At 43.2% G+C, this 17,202-nt stretch overlaps 1 protein-coding gene across 7 annotated transcripts in view; it reads right to left on the reverse strand.

Moving 5' to 3' along the window:
* Positions 1 to 17,202, reverse strand: part of celf5a (cugbp, Elav-like family member 5a) — a 205,296-nt gene that overhangs the window by 19,780 nt on the left and 168,314 nt on the right. For all 7 annotated transcript variants that reach the window (XM_030049947.1, XM_030049946.1, XM_030049942.1 and 4 more), the window contains exons 8-9: positions 13,724 to 13,803; positions 5,468 to 5,614 (exon numbers count right to left, since the gene is read on the reverse strand). In XM_030049947.1, the coding sequence (XP_029905807.1) occupies positions 5,468 to 5,614; positions 13,724 to 13,803 (227 nt within the window). The remainder of the gene's footprint in view (positions 1 to 5,467; positions 5,615 to 13,723; positions 13,804 to 17,202) is intronic.

Below are 17,202 nucleotides of genomic sequence, written 5' to 3' on the forward strand. Positions count from 1 at the left end.
CAGCAGCATCCATTTAGTGTCAGGCATCTGCTTTTTTTATTGCAACCTGATGGCATTATTCTCCCCTGGTGCCAGCAGGCAATCACCTCTTTATCACATGGCAATTATCTCTGTAGCGCTGCTCTGTGACTCGCTGACTCTCAGCACTGTCACATGTGACCCCTTATGGCCCAACCAGCCAGGGAGGGGGAAAGAGAGATGGAGGGGGAGAGAGAGAGAGAGAGAGAGAGAGAGAGAGAATGGGACGATGTGGTGAACTAAAAGACTGAAGACAGAAGACTGAAGCTCAAGGGCCTCATTTGTTACCTCCACGCTAGGAGGCTGTATTTCTACACTAAGGTTTTAATTTTTTTTTTTTTCATCTCTGATACACTTTGTTGTCTATGTATGCGTATGTGTGTATGGTTATGTACTGTGGGCGTGTGTGTGTATGTGTGTCTGCGTGTACACAGGTATGTGTGCTCATGCACGCAGGCGTTTCATTATTTTATCTCATTCGCTCTCTGCACACACACACACACACACACACACACACACACACACACACACACACAGCCATGTATGTGTGTGCAGACAGCTTACAGGACAGCCAAATGATGCAGTAATCCTTTACCATCATGTCTAATGTTGTGCTAAGTTGCAAAAGACCAGTCAGCTCTTTTCTGAATCTGAATCCTTCCAACAGGGGGAGATGTTTCCTAATGTGAGTTTACAGTCATCATCCTCCCTCTTACCCACCCACCCACCCACACACACACACACACACACACACACACACACACACACGCGCGCACACACAGACAGACAGACAGACAGACACACACACACACACACACACACACACACACTGTCACTACTAGCACCGAGTTAAAACCATTTTCTCTCCTCTCATTTATCCATCTCAAACTCAATCTAATGCATCTTTTAGTGAGGGAAGAGGGGCATTGGTGCTCAAGGTGCCTTCAAACCTCCAGCTCCTCTCTGTCCTCTGACGTGGCATCTAGTCTGCCACTTAAGAGACCAAGGGAAGCTAAAATGGCTGTCTTCACAAAGAGAGACATGGCTCTGGAGAAGAGAAAAGAAAACTGACTTGAACTGAGACTCATCGTGTACTGATATAATGTTTACATGTTGACAGAGAACTACAATGGGGAATAAAGGCTGGTTTTATTATGTGCATCCGGTGATTCACTGGAGAATTACTATTACTCAATTCCAAACACTGGTATGGAACATGGAACCTCTCTTTCTCTCTCTGCTTGTGTTTTATGAAATCACCTTTTTGCAAATAGGATGTCTCCTGTCAAAGCACACCAGTGTCTGTGTCTATCTTGAAAACGGCACATTTCTCATTTTTGGCATATGTTGTCAGTGTTGTACCCCTCCAATTTGTGTTCAGAGCCCCCTCCCTCTCCTGGTTTGACTAAAATCCAATTTACTGGCTGTCAGCTCAGCTCTATAATCCTATCCACTGCTGTAGTGGAGAAGTAGCTCTTTGAATTTACCATTTACTGTACTGTGGGTATGGCTATATATACCATCTCTCCCTGTCTGTATTCTATACTGTGCCACATCCTCTTCTCTTGGCCAATGTATATGGAGAGTAGGCGAGCCCGTAGTGTGTCTTTGGAGATAAAGTCCTTTTTCTGTCACTGCAGGTTTTTCGTCTTGGGGGAATATGTGTAGTTTATCTTGCCGTAAAGAAACATTCACTGTATCGTCTCGTTTCAGCACATTCCCAGTGGCTACGAGGGAATCAAGGCAGCACAGAGTGTGCATGCAGCCGGCGCCAATGACTGTAATGGTAATGTAATCAGAACCACTGCACAAGCTGGACACCCACACTAAAGATAACTAACACCTCCCTTTATTCCGCATTATTATGGAGCATTCTCAGTCCGTCGTCGATTCATCAGATAACTCTTTAGCGAGATATTAAAACAAGAATGAGAAACCCTCTGTGATAATCCATTACTTCCTACTGTGCACTCATTACTTTATCATAAGTTGGGGTTGAGTTTATCTCCAAGGTTGCCTCTGAGTTTCTCTACAGATTTTTTTTTTATTATTATTCTGCTGAATTCATTACAGCCAGGTACATGGCATCCACAGTCTCTGTGATTCGTAACACTGACACAAGGAGAATTTCACCTTCACTACCAACATTTATGCTGTATAATCTTTGTGTCAAGAAACCGTATTACGTGCAACTTCTCCTTTAGATTTAACGGTAATTGATTCTCTCTAATGGTGAAGTATCCACCGTGCCCTTGTTAGATACCTCACTTTCACACGCAACTCAATTTCCTGGCATCATTCTGCTCATTGTCATATTATATGTGTGTGAAAGCGAGGAAGAGATACGGAGAGAGGCAAGGGGAGACAGAGTAAGAGAGAGTGCGGTTGCTACACAGCGTGTGTGCGCGCGTGTGTGTGTCTGTGTGTGTGTATGCTCTCGTGTGCGTCTGTATGAGTCGACACGGGTCTTTGCCACAGTAAATAAGAGTCATGGCCAACCTGAGCGGGGCACAATGGTCTCCCCGCAGACCGCCACTGCCTCCACCACCCCTTAAACATTTGCATTTCTCCACATTTCCTGGGGAAGGGCTGCATTTCATGAATGGTAATGAAGGCGGGAGTTTTACTGGAGAGAGCACAAGAGATGGCCTCGCAATTACTCTGGGATGGTCAATTTGCACATTTCACACTGGGCCCCATGGCTGTGATATGAAAATGAGGGAAATGGATAAGCCCCCGAGACCCGGGCAACGTCGACAATTAATCCTGGCATTTAGAAACAGCAAAAAAAATATATACCTTTTACATCCAAATAAGTAAAGAAATAAATAAATGAATCTCTGTTCCTCCTACTCTGTAAATAAATGCTGTGTTGATGTTTGTGTGTATTTATGCAGTGTGCTGTGACAGAGGCCCAGGTTTTTATCTCAGTTCTGGGATGGAAACCTTTTCTTAAATTCATTTCAGCCCCCTTCAAGCAAGGTGTGTGTGTGTGTGTGTGTGCGTGTGTGTGTGTGTGTGTGTGTGTGTGCGCGCGCTGCCTCAGCAGGGTAGAAGAAAGTGTGTGTGTAGATAAGTTGCCTATGGAATATTCTGAGTCAACTGTGCCCCCTGAAGCATCTCCTGGGCCCAGAGGGAGGGACAGGGGAGAGAAGAGGCAAAGGGTACAGAGGCAGGGTGATGGAGAGTAGAGGGGGCACATGGTGATGGTGGTGGTGGGAGGGGGGCAGGGGGGCTACGTAGGCTGAGTGAACTCATCAAAGAGCCGGGGGTCTGCTGTGTGTGGATGGTGCCATGCCCCGAGGGCAGTATGGGTGCTGGGGGTAGGGGGGGCAGAGGGAGGCTGGTGAAGGGGTTAGAGGGTACAGGCTAACTAAAAGTGTGCGTGTGTGTGTGTGTGTGTGTGTGTGTGTGTGTGTGTGTGTGTGTGTGTGTGTGCCTACGTGCTGAGGGTAGTGAAAGCCTGGGTGTAATGGCATGGTGGTGTTGTTTAGAGAGGAAGAAAGGGGGATGGAGTTGGGCTGCAGAATGATAGCCGAGCAAGCTGATCCTCACTTATAATGATGTCTAGCAAGGAGGGGTCTCAACACAGAAATGCAGCAGAAAAAAAAAAAAAAAAAAAAAACTAGATTGCAGATCAGAGTTTCCAATGTGTTGGAGTAAAAGCTCAAATCTGTAGCTTTCCGGAGGCGCTCTCTCTCCCTAGCAAACACAAACATATTATTTAGTGAATTGCTGGGATTTTTAAAGTACAGTAGAATTGGATGATGTAAATGTTTTGATGTCACAGCAGGTTAACAGTAGCCTACGTGCACACTGCTATCACTGTGAATATCACTCAGGTTATCCAAAGATTATTTTTCTATGTAGCGCCGGCTAACCTCTCCGTTGAAACTGGAGCTTCTGTGGTTGATTACTTTGATTTATAGTGGAACGACTCTGTTTTGCACACACTTTATCGGCCCTGTCAACCAGGACGGGTGCGACCCAACAGCCCAATTGATGCTTTCAATATCAACGCGCCGCCGGCACAGAGGCAGCTGCATCCACGCTTTGAGACCAACAGTTTTTGACGAATGCTTTTAGTCTAACAGTAGTATGTGATGGTTAAGTTTAGAAGTGCTGCTCAGGTTTAGGTTTGGGAAAACATCAGCACCTGCTGTAAATAAGTTGCATGCTTCAGAGCCACGTTCAGCTCTGAGTAAAACCGTGGTGGTTCTCTGTGCCTGGAGCTGAATGTATCTCAGTGCTTTGGACATTTCTCAGTAGCAGAGTGGAGAGATTCTGTAAGGGCAAACATGCCCTTTTGAGAGTTTTACCATTCTCCACCATACACACTGATATCGGAAGAATATATTAATTAACATAATAATAATAATGATAATAATATTTTTTTTATTTAGCTTTAATGGTAAAGTTGTAGGTACCCTGCATTAAAAACATCTGGATTTATTTGGACTGAACAGCCAAGTTGAAAGTACTGTTAAGATCTGACGAGTAACTTTTGCAAAAACAAAACAAACAAACAAAAAAAAAACTGTTTCAGGACGGCAGCAGGTTGGTTGCATTGATTATAATGTTATGTGAGGGACAGAAGGCAAAGACGAACAGCTGTGGCTGTACTCTGTGAGGAAAAAAAGTGGAGGGGAACCAATGTGGATAAAGGAGGAAGGACTCTGAAACAGTGTCTGTGAATTCATTTGTTTATATGTTTATGTATTTGTCTGTCACATCACACGCAACACCTCTGATTTTGATGAAACTTGGGGAAATAACACATCAAGCCACTGCATGTCAGCATTCTTAAAATTACGCTGACTGCCTCAAGGCGTGGCCAATGGTCATTTGTTACATTTGTCCATGTGTCATGTGTGATAGCTGAGACACCACTGATCCAATTTTGATTAACCTGAGGGAATGATGGAGACTGATGTTGCACTCTGGCATTTCAAAATTACAATGATTAGCTTAAGCAGGGCGCTGCAATTACAGGTCAACCTAAGGTGACAAATTTGTTGCTGATTGGCCCAGATGGGGATTGCGTCACTTGCTCTAATCACAACAAAATCAGACTACTCCCTTAAAGACGCTGGCTACATCAAACAGCTTCTGCCTGTTGACCAAAGTTGTGGAATTAAAGATTTAACATTCACAGTTTTAAGGGCTTTGCAGATTAAAAAGATGAAAAAAGCAATATGCCAACAACACTACTACAGTTTCAGTTTCTGTGAGTAGGAATCTAATAAACCTTTAGAATGGGATCAAATTTCTGTCCTGATCCTTTTTCTCCCAATGCTATAAAACTTTAGGAAGGGTTTAAGTGTATTGTATGACTGCAGAGTACCTACATGTGTGCACTGCATAGTATGTGTTTTCACAAGTCTACAAAAATGATGGTTAAGCACAGCCAAATTCACTCTGTGTACTACATATGTCTATTCCAACTCACCGCGTGTGCGTAGGAGCTGTAGGTGCTGAAGGGAAGTGCGATGGCCGGGTTGAAGATGCCAAACTGCCCAACCATCTGCTGCATGCGTCTGATGGTGCGCTCCTTGTCTGTGTCGGCAAACTTGACCACCAGGCTGGACGAGGCGCCCTGTGGGAGAGTGGGGGAGAAAAAAAAAGCAAGAGGCAGGTTAAGGGAAAAGGCCATGGACATTCAATGCTGCTCTACTGCAAGCACCTTTGACATCAGCAGGCACTCGCTCAGCCGTTTAACAGTGGCAACTCAAAATGTAGTCTACATGCTCTGTGTCAAAAAGAAAAAAAGAAAAAAAATGTGTATATGTAACAATTTGGGCTAATCAAGTTCAAGACAAGCGCATGAAGAATGTCACTGGTTACAGCATCATATTTCTCAGCATACAGCGTTCATTAGCAACAAGGTCCGTTGTTACCGTCGACACTCTAATTGTGTGTCAGTCTCAGAGGTTTTTATGCATTCTAGATACAGCATCATTGCATACCGTATGTCTTCTTGTCAACACTCGTGCATTATTTTGTGGTCGGAATACCTAAAAAAGTTTAACTGACCCAAGTTTATGTGAGAAATAGCGATTTCACATGGCCGAATGAAACGTTGTCTAGGCAGATGCAGCCAGAAACCTTCAATCCCTTCAATCAATGTTTAACATATGTACAAAGTCATTCAGGGGCAAAGCAGATTTGCTGTGCATGACATAAATACTTTATATTTCCCCCAGCTTTTCCCCTCCTCCCGTACATATAGGCAACCTTGGTGCTCCCACTTACAGTTAAGGTTAAAAGACCTGCAGTGTATAATTATTTGAAATAGGGACTACGATTGGCATGTGTACCAGTAAGCGCCTATCGACCTTGGTGAAGGTGTTCTTTAAAGAAAATGTTGCTCTTTTCAGCTTTTTTCTCTCACGTTCTCCTCTTTCTCTCATGCTCTTGCTCACTCTCTCTTTCTCTCTCTCTCTCTCTCTCACTTTGGCTCTCCTCCTCTTTTTATCAGTCCCTCCCTTTATCAACACAGTTCCCTCTTTTTGCAGCCCGATAACGAAACCAGCAGGTGTGTCTGCCACACACCCTTCATTAAGAATCTTCAAATGATTTAGCGCTACAGTTGACCTTTTGTGTGCTCCGCCTCTCCTCCCCTCTGCGCCCCCAAACTGGCCAATCGATCCATATAAAAGGCCGAAATATTACTCTGATCTGACAGTGCAGAAAGGTTGTGTGTCAGCCATGATAAGAGGCCCCCTGAAATTGATGTGAGATTGTCAATAATAGTGGTGAGTGGTGAGGTGCCGGGATTGAAGGTTGGGGGTTGGAATGTAGACTGAGGCTTGGTTGGGTTGGGTTGGACACGGGTTAAACCTGGCAGGGGCTGGACTGGTCTGTAGGTAAGCATTTCTAATATACTATAATAATATAATATAACTATAATGCTCTTTCGTTTCTTTCTTTCTTTCTATTTCTCCCTGCAGAAGGCCCGAGGTGCTGTGGGATTTGAGAGTGTGTCAATCACAATACATTTTGACATTTCAGCAGCCTGGCTGAGGCCTCAGGATTTCGGCTTTTGTGGGCGAGATCTGCAGGTAGCCAGTGATGCACAAAGCCAGGCGCTGGATCATAAGATTGCAGAATTACGACTGTCTTCTCCTCCTGTCTCTTCCTGCCATTCTAATAGGCAATAAAAAGCCTTCCCCGCACATGGAATGAAGCCTTACTGGCAGGCATGTAGGTAAAACAGAGAATATCTATCAATTAATAAAAGGATAAGGTTACCCACACACTTTCATGAGCTGCACAGTATGATTACTGGGAGTGCAACATGTCAGTCTGGCACAAAGACCGAAACACTGCATCCCTAATAAAAGATGCTGACCAAGTAATGACAGTGTGTGGGTAACCTTGTCCTTTTTTGAATTGACATTCCTACCGTTCTGACTTGGCATTTTCAACATACCCCCCTCCTCCTCCTGGCTTGCTTACTGGCTGAATCAGTGGCTTGAAGGAGTAGCTGAACGGCTGACTGGCTAGTTAGCTGGCTGGCTGGCTAACTGGCTGATTGATGGCTTGCATGAGCGACAAGCTGGCAGGTTCATTGGCTAGTTGCCTGGCTAACTAACTGACAGCTTAAATGACAGATTAACCATTACTGTCTCACTGGCTGACATCTGCAGATCATCCAGCTGAGTGACTAATTGCATTGGTTTCTATGTGCCATCCTGCCATTGGTGCCACATTATTCCTGGTTATCAGGAGCAGCAGTAAAGTCAGGTGAGAGGTAAAACAACATAATATAAAAGGGGATATATTTTCTACCTGTGCCTTTCCATCTCTGTCTCTTCAGTCGCCGACTCTATATAGCAGGACTACGCTCAGTCACTTCAAGGTTGACTTCTACACAGTTCCAGGTGCAGGGTTTCTGTCTGTTGTGTCCGTCCAGCATTTTACTATCAGCACCATTAACTTTATTACGAGGTTTAACTTTGGGAGAGTCTAGGACAGGGCAGTGCTGCCAGACAGCAGGAGCAGAATACAGAGGAGCTGTAGTAGTACACACTGAATATTTTAACTCCCCACCACACTAAAAAAAAAAGCTATTAAAGGCCTAGCCTCTTTGGTATCGAGACTTATGTAGCTTCATGCTCCTGCTTGGCTTCTCAGATTCTTGAGGAAGGCCAGGATTCATAATCTGAGGGTATTAAGTTGTCTGAAACTCTTCAGCCTGCCTGCTTTCCAGCTATGTCAACTAGACTGGAGTGTGCCTGCTTGCATAATGGAAACATGGTTAATTGTGGATTGACTTGTCTGCTTGTGTGAGAGCCTTGACCTTGCTGGGCCGTTTTCTTCCCTCTTTCACTCACTTTCATTGTCTTTTCCTCTTTGTGTCCCACGGTCTGTAAGGCTTTGTTTTTTTTTTTCAGGGAGGTCTATACATTGTGTTTTCCATCATTCTGGTTCTACTTACAACACCTGAATCTTACGCGTGGCCTGTTAAGCATCCTTCGTCATGTTTGTTTATCTACCGATTTTTCCCAGTTAGGCCTGTCAGGATATCAGTGAGCAGAATCTCCATTGCTATAAAAAGAGGATGAAGTGTGAAGTAAAAGTCTCATTAAATTTTTAAGCTGGCAAGTGTGAGCAGAATCCCCCTGCCGGGCGGCTCCCAGCTGCCTGGGGAGCCACTGAAGGAAGGGGAGTTAAACAGAGAGGATAAAAAAGGCACTACAGAGATTCGGATTCAAAAGGAAAGTCAGCCTCTTTACAGTTCCTTCTCATTGCCAAGGAGGCTTGGTGTCTGTCCAAGCCATGGACCCTCATGTGAATAAAGGAGCTAAAGCTGCAAGCCAAGCTATATATTTCACATTGCTTTAACTTTACACATCTGCCTGCTTGCAATAGTTCAGGGAAAAGTAATAAGGCAAACTGATCCTGTATCTACCATCATCTCATGAGGCCAGGACACAGAGGAAAAAAAAATAAAATGGTCCAAAGTGTCGCATAGTGAAGGCCTTAACAGAGCCCCTGCTGCCTAGCCCCTGTGGCTTAGTTCCCACAAGTGTCTGCACAAACACACAGACTCAAACATACACACACACACACACACACACACACACACACACACACACACACACACACACACTACACACACATTGACAGATGTGAATGATCACCAATGATATCCTGTCTCTTTGATACAGGTGATTTCAATATCCTAACAAGTCTGAGGCATTGTTTTTTTTTTTCACCGCTGTCTGTGTCACTGATGTAATGATGGTGATGAATGAGAGCGCATTCACTGTTGAGTGAAATGCTTTTGCTTCCATTTCCCCTTTTAATGACAACGTGATGTCAGCAAAGCAGCCTATTTCTCCACAATTAGGCATCATATTTCACTCGCATTGCTTTCAGTAGTTTATAAAACAATTTCCTGTTCATAAAGTTTTGACTTGCTACAGGAGATTCATTTGGCCCGTTGTATTCACAATATGATGAGTGGACAGGCTGGTCCCACTAGTCCACCAGGACCAGGACACCAATAGACATGCTCATATTGAGTTCAAGGGGAGTTTCAAACTATTTCAACAGATTTACATTCAATATTTGATAAACAAGCCTCCTCTAACCCGAACTCACCAGCACATGAGAAAGAAATAGGGGCTGTATTTATAAGGGCTACACAGCATTATGCTGTTTGCTCTCCATACTAATTGTACTCAGGCATTGCCGCCCATTGCTCCACCCTCACTACCCACTGAAAATATATAAATACACATCCTATTTAGTGCTTGGTTAGTAAAATAATAGATGACTGTAATCTATTAGGTTATTAGAATGTAAATTGCCTGGGAAGAAATACTAGGGGGAAAATGACACATCTTAAGCAATAAACAGTAACTTAAAAACATAAAGGCAGAACATTGTTTAATGAGTAGAAACACAAAGATCTATCATCCTTGTGAAATACTGACATTAAAACTCTGCATCTCATTGAATACACAATTAGACCATAGCTGTTCTCTGCCTGAAGCCGGCATAAATAATGGTACGTACAGTGTCTTACACATTTGTTTTTGCCTATCTCTCCTCCTTTCTTTATGTTATTATCTAAGGCAGTGACATACTTCTGTTTAACCTTTTGGTCTGCACATTACAACAATGTGCCTCACTGAGTATCAAATACTGGCACTTACGGCACTTGTGTGCGTATGTGTTCTCTGTATGAAGAAACACAGAGCTAAAACAGCAGGGGAATCACACTTAGATGTTTTTTTTTCTCCTCTCTGCTCTCTTCGTCTCTTTCAATCATCCAGCTCTCTTCTACGCTGACTTTCCTTCCCCTACTTCCCCTCGCTCTGCTCTTATCCTTCCATCAGCTTGCTCCAGTGTTTCTATCTCAGTCCCTGTGTCAGCTGAAACAGCCCCAATCCCAGGCTCAGCTCATATGGATACAGAGCAGAAAAAAAAAAAAAAAAAATCAGCCTGGCTCTGCGGACCTGACCCACACACCCCTCGCCTCAACGTAATTCTGTCCCGGGACTTACTTCCTACATGGCCCTGCTGAATCCCAGCAATTTGCTTTACAGCTCCAGCGTTTAAATGTTTAATTGAGCCACTTGTATCCTGAACTGTGCCTGTGTGTGCGTGAGAGTGATAGCTGAGGGGGGCCGAGAGGTTGCAGGGTGCCAGTGTGTGTGCGAGAGGCACAGCTCTGGGCGTGCTGGAAACTGGATGAGTTGTGATGTGATGGAGATCCAGCAAAGGTCTTACATGTGACCTGCCCTCACCTACTTCCTTGGGCTTGACCTCCGAATGCACTCAATGCTCACACACATGTGCATACCATCAGCTATACATATATTTCTATATTTATACTATTATACATTATGAAGAAGTTGCTAACTAACAGACTATATCTTTCTTTTGGTGTGTATCACAGACATATATGGACTCCCACATGTGCACATATGCATGCATGACCAATACACACACTCGCACACACAAGGACACAGGAACGCACACACTGCACACAGATTTTCTCTCTCCTTCTCCGACTCACACATACATACGAAATGCCCACTCCCCCTTAACATGAATAACGCAAATGAATTCAGCTCAAGTCCTCCGAGCTGGAAAATAAGATCAGTCAGTGAGCCTTTGACCCTTGCCCATGGCTGTACGAGCATGTGACAGAGAGACAGAGAGATGGGAGAGAGGAAAGAAAGAGGGAGTGGAGAGTGTGTATGTGTGTGTGAGTGTGCATGAACAAGCGCTCATGCATATGTGCTGGCCACAAAGTGTTTGTGTTTGTAGGTGTTTATGTATGCACACACATGCATTCATGTGTGCGTGTGTGTGCACACTCATAAACTCTAAGAGGCCAGTGTTCATGCTTTGGGGGATTGGCAGTAGATCTATCAAGAAACTGCTGCGGTTAGTCGCAGTGTTTATATTCAGTGCACTCCAACACCTCAGCTAGCTAGGCTTTTGGCTGGGCATTATTCATGGTCATCTCCCCGACTCTGCTCATCAGCCATGGCCTTGGTATGGCAGCACGCACACGCACACACACACACACACACACACACACGCACACATACATACGCACATGCACACACACACACACACACATACACACATACACACGCACACACACACGTGCACATGCACATACACACATGCTGGCTGACTCAGTTTGTCTTAGTTCATAAGAATAATTACACATTTCACTTTGCCCTATAGGACTAGGAATGAGGCTGTTGGTTATAATAGTTGTCAAATGATAGCTGGAGGCTATGGATGTCCTTTAAATGCACAATATATGCCTTATTATCTAGTCATCTATGGTACTGGATAATAATTTATTTATTTGTTGGTATGTGCTTTTACCACATTCCACATTTTGCTGTAATATAAAATTCATTTTCATTACATATATGCATATGTATGTAGGATACACCTATAAATTTAACTAATTCATGTATTAATGTGTTTTACTACTTGGCTTAAGTTTATTTTTGCAGAGGCTGCGGATAGCCTTTAATCACACAGCATATGCCTTGTTATCTGGCTGTCTACAACTATTTTGATATTTATTTATTTATGCATTTTTTTATGCATCAATACATTCATATTTGCCTCATTCCGCAGTTTGCTGTGGTTGAAAAGTCATTAAGATAAGTAATTTTCATTTATTTTTTTACATATATTTTTTATGTCTCAATGTTAAATGCAACTCATATTTATGTATTTCTGCCTTTTTTAGGATGCGAAAGATTTCTTTTTTCAGCTGTGACAACAATCGGACTACAATCAAAACGAACTAAAAAGGACACACAGGATGTACGGTCAAAGGTTTTTCCGGGACCCTGGCGGCTCTGATGGAAACGGCGCTGCACTCTGAATAGCCCTGGCTTGTTGATGTATAATGGTCTACTGGTGGTCGGCTAATCTTGGGGAGGCAGACACACTGTGCCCTCTCCTCCTCCTCCAGCCTAGTCCCTGCAACAGGATATGAGATGCTGATCAGATTTCTATAATCAATTTACCAGAGCAGGAGGTATAAATCCTGTCCATTCACTCCTCACAGGCGTTCCTTCTTCTCCATCTCTCTCTCTCTCTTTCTCTCCCCCCAACTCTTACTCCCCCCCTGCCTCCCCTCCCTTCAGCCCCCTGCTTATAGTCAGATGAATAATTCAGCAGCCAATGTGGTGAAAGGTGGAGTAAACAAGTCTATTGCCTAATATCCCGAGAGGCTGCCAAAGAGAGACGAGTGAGGAGAGAGAGCTGCGAGAGATAGGGGGATGGAGCAGTGGAGTAAGAGAGTATCTGTGGAGCATGGGCATCCATACAGTCTGTCCTCATGGCCTGCAGTCATTTGCACTTAGATTGACCTGGAGGTTGCACCAAAATGCCACAGGCAGCTTCTACTACTACTCTTCCTCTCTTGAGCCACACATTGGCTACCATAAATAATGAAATCATACAGTGAAACACAACACCTGTGAGATAGGAGGGGAGGGGGGTAGAGTTCAGGGTCCCGCATCTGTGAGGCGAGAGTTTCTCAAACAAAAGAGAGGATAAAAGAAGAGGGTACTTCAAGCGACTGTATAATATGGGACGTGACTCTGCCCGCCTGCCGGATGCTGTACAGAATAACTCTATTCAGGTTTGGAGTGCAGCGTAAGTAGGTTTTGTTTCAACACCCTCAGGTACACGGGGACCGTGCCTAAACATGAGACACATACAAATAAGCGGTGCACCTTCAACACTCATGGTAAATTCAATATGGAGAAAATTCAGAGGTCATGGTGTGCTTACATAACACGCAAATGTAATCTCGCACCGGAGTTATATTCACTGATTATGCAAGCAGAACTACTGATTGATGACTCACCCAAAATTCAATTATCATTCTAAACAGTTTTATCTGGAAATGAGATTTGGATTAAAGAAGTACCATGCTAATTAAAGAGACAGAGGGTTAACGGCTGGATCTGTTTCCCTTTTTTGATGCGGGGTTATTTATGAGGAAGGTTGCTCTTTGTATGAGTTCATTAAAATCTTAAAGTTGAGGAGAAGTTCATATTTGAGAGTTTAGAGCTGCTGAAAGGAAAGGTGATTTGCACACACATTTTTGTGAGTGCTGGGTTGTGTGTCTGTATGTATGTGTGTGTGTGTGTGTGTGTGTATATTTGTATTCATGCAGAATGTGGGTGGGAGGTGTACTCACTGGCATGGTCTGGCTGCCGTGGAGGGCACTGATTGCAGATTGGGCCTCGGTGTGTGTGGAAAACTTGACAAAGGCGCAACCTGGAAGAGACAACACACACGCACCGCACGCACGCACGCACGCACACAACACAGGCACATACATTCATACATATAGTAGAGTGAATTCAAGGGTCTTTATTCAGGAAATTACAGAGAAGTATGTCAAAACATTACAGAAGGCACTGAGGGACTCCCGCTGCACAGCAGGCTGCCCTTCTCCAGGCATTAGGCAGGCAGACAAGCAGGCAGGGGCTGCAGGCTAAAGATTGCACTGATGAAGCAGAAAAGCATGCTATTTAGCACCACATGCCTGTCTGTGCATATTAAATACTAGCTAAGCTGGCTAACCTCATATTGTGCTAAAGAGGAATACCACTCAATTAAACAGTTCGTGGCAGTACATTATTTCCTCAGCATGGGATGTTCTAATCAATATTTGTGAATAGGAACAACTCTTTCCAGAGGCCAAAAACCACAGAACAAGACTCCACATTGTCATGTCAGTGAGGCACGTTGCTGGGAGTTGCCAAAATGAAAATGAATAGGACTCCGAATCTTTGGGCTGTTGCACATAAATGAGTTTCTATAATACCACCAGTTCTGAATAGGAAAACATATCCTTGGATACTGCTATATCTTGAAAAACAGTCCAAAATGATCTGAAGCTGTGCATATTGTTAAAAAGAAATCCCCCAGTTCTCCATACAGTGGTAGTGATTGCTTGACTGAAACAAATAACATAGTCAACCAAAATGATACACATATTCATGTCTCAAAAATATAGCTCACTATCCTCAGGTCAGGGAAAAAATGTAAAAATGCAAGTCCAAGCCATGATTATAAGTCAACACTGAACTTTTAGTGAATATTGAAGTTGCAACTCATACATGCATGCTACCATGGCCAGACGAGCAGCTCCTAACCGTCCAACTGAGAGCAATTGGGAAATATTAAAATCCATTCATCCAACCATTTTCCATAACCACTTATTTTTAATCAGGTGGAAGTCAGGTGGAAACACCCTGGACAAGATGCCAGTCCATCTTCAGTTTTAACACAGGTAGACAGACTAGCACACACTGATGGGCATTTTAGAGTTCCACATCTACCTGACTTGCATTTGTCTTTGGATGGTGGTTAGAAAACAGGAGCAGCAAGAAAAAAAAACTCTAGAGGAACATAACAAACTCTGCACAGAAAGGACCAGGATCTAAAGTCAAACGTGGGCCCTTCTTCCTCTGACACAACAGTGCTAACCGCCCGAGCCACTGCGCCATTGATAATTATATTTCACTTAATTTTATTTCATTTCAAGTTTCTCTTCTATTCTTATTTAATCTTTCATACTTTATTCTCCTTATCATCTATCCTGTTCGACCCTTCTGTCCTGCCATTCTTCCCTTCTTAATAGGCTTACCCCTGTGGACAGCAGCCAATCAAGATGCCCATTCAGCTGTCAAACCACCACCCCCCACTGAGATATGGATAGAAAGGAGCTCGAGCTCGGCATGAACCGTACAATGACTTTGCTACAGTAATACAAACCATATGCCACCGGAATGATGTATTTGACTCATAATGTACTTTGGTAGTCATGCCTTGTCTACACTTGCTTGAAATAAACCAAACAAGTTTGATGATGCGAAACTGAAAATATACAGTGCTGTGCTATAAAATACTATCTTTTGGATCCAAACTCAGTTTTATTGTTCCACATAATTCTGTACAAGTAATGAAGTAGTAATGAAGAATGTGTGAATAATGAAATGGCCAAGTACAAAAACATTTTTTGTCAGTACGATAGAGATTTTTTTTTTTTGTTTATTTGTTTATTTGTTGTTTTATTTTATTTTATTTTTTTACAAGCCTCAAAATCTTTATAGACACACATTAGAGGACACAGATGGATGTGACAGTGACATTCAGAGACTGATGTTTTGAGTGATTCAAGCAAGAGAGTGGGTTTAGACAAAGCACAAACATTGCAGAGCGGCAGAGAGGAGTGCAGCTTCCCTCAGCTGCCCCCATCCTCACAGTGGGGACACTGGAATTGTTTTGACATCCATCTTTCCCTTCTCCTACTCCAAACCACTGCAGAGTCAGAATGCTCTGGCTTCAAACCCCCTTAGATATAATTCCACAACAATTTCCATAAGCACTGGCCGGGGAATAGGTTTTAGAGACATGAAAAACCACTACTCCCTTTGCTCTTTGCTGCATGTCAGAGGGAATTGACGTCTCCCAAAGTTTTGGCTGTCTAAAAAAAGGCCTGCAGTACTATCAGTACTACAATGCCCAAGTTACAGTAAAGGCCTGCAGTACATCCATATGAAAACTTCCCTCGCATTGCCACACTGCAATAGCAATGGATAATGACAGTGACAGAATACAAATTATGGCTTTGTAATGTGAATAAAGAGTTTCTTCTGATGTACGAGACCTGCTGAGAAAGACTGTGTGATGGCAAAATATGTATGTGTTTTTAGCATACTAAGTACTTTCATTTTTGATTTGTTTCTGCAGGTGGTGGAATTACAATTACGGATAACAATGGGGTGTCCTGTTCAGTTGGCTAAGGTGGAGACCATGTAATTGCAATGTCCCGGGTTTGAATCTGGCCTAGGACCTTTATCGAATGTCATACCCCTCGCTCTGCCAATCTGTCCTGTGTGTCTGTCATGTGTCAACCAAATAAAGACATGCAACACCAAAGACACTCAAATGATGATGGTGCATTGCAGGATGCTCCAATAGTATGAAAATGCTATGTGCTTCATGTTTTCTGAGTGGACATGGTCACTTTTTTATTTATTTATTTATTCATTCATTTATTTATTTTTTGCATAGGAACGTCTCTGCAGCAGGGATGCCAACAGATAGAGATTAGCTGAAACACTGCAACTAACAATTTAGTGTCAAAATGTGTGGAAGATTGTGAAAAAATGTGAAAAAGGTCGAGTATTTCCTTCAGTGACCACATGACATTACACTTTAAAATTGTTGCATATAAGAAAAAAAAAGAAAAAAAAAAAAAAGCAATAATTAAAGATTAAATATTTTAAAGTAACTATGCTTTACTTTTGAGGGTTTGCAACTTGAAGATGAGCCACAAATTTTTGCACAAACAAACAAATAAATGAATGAAGTAAAACAAACCTATCAGCCCTTTCTTTGTTTATTAGGCATCCATTCCCAACTATGAAAAGGAGACACTGGGCTGCCACACACCACACACCCACTATCGCGGAAACCTAAGTTTTATTTCTGGCTGTGGTGCCTCTGGCTTGACCGGGCATCTATATGACTTGGCTGCGTTTGTGGTGGAAAGGCAGTGAGGCAGCATGTTCTTATCGCTGCACTAGCAAATCCGTCTGTGGGGGGATGAACCTCTGCGCATGTTACCCTCCTCGCTGTCAGGTGAGAGGAAATGACTGGCAA

This window comes from Myripristis murdjan, chromosome 4 (genome assembly GCF_902150065.1).
Source record: "Myripristis murdjan chromosome 4, fMyrMur1.1, whole genome shotgun sequence".
Classification (NCBI taxonomy): Eukaryota; Metazoa; Chordata; class Actinopteri; order Holocentriformes; family Holocentridae; genus Myripristis; species Myripristis murdjan.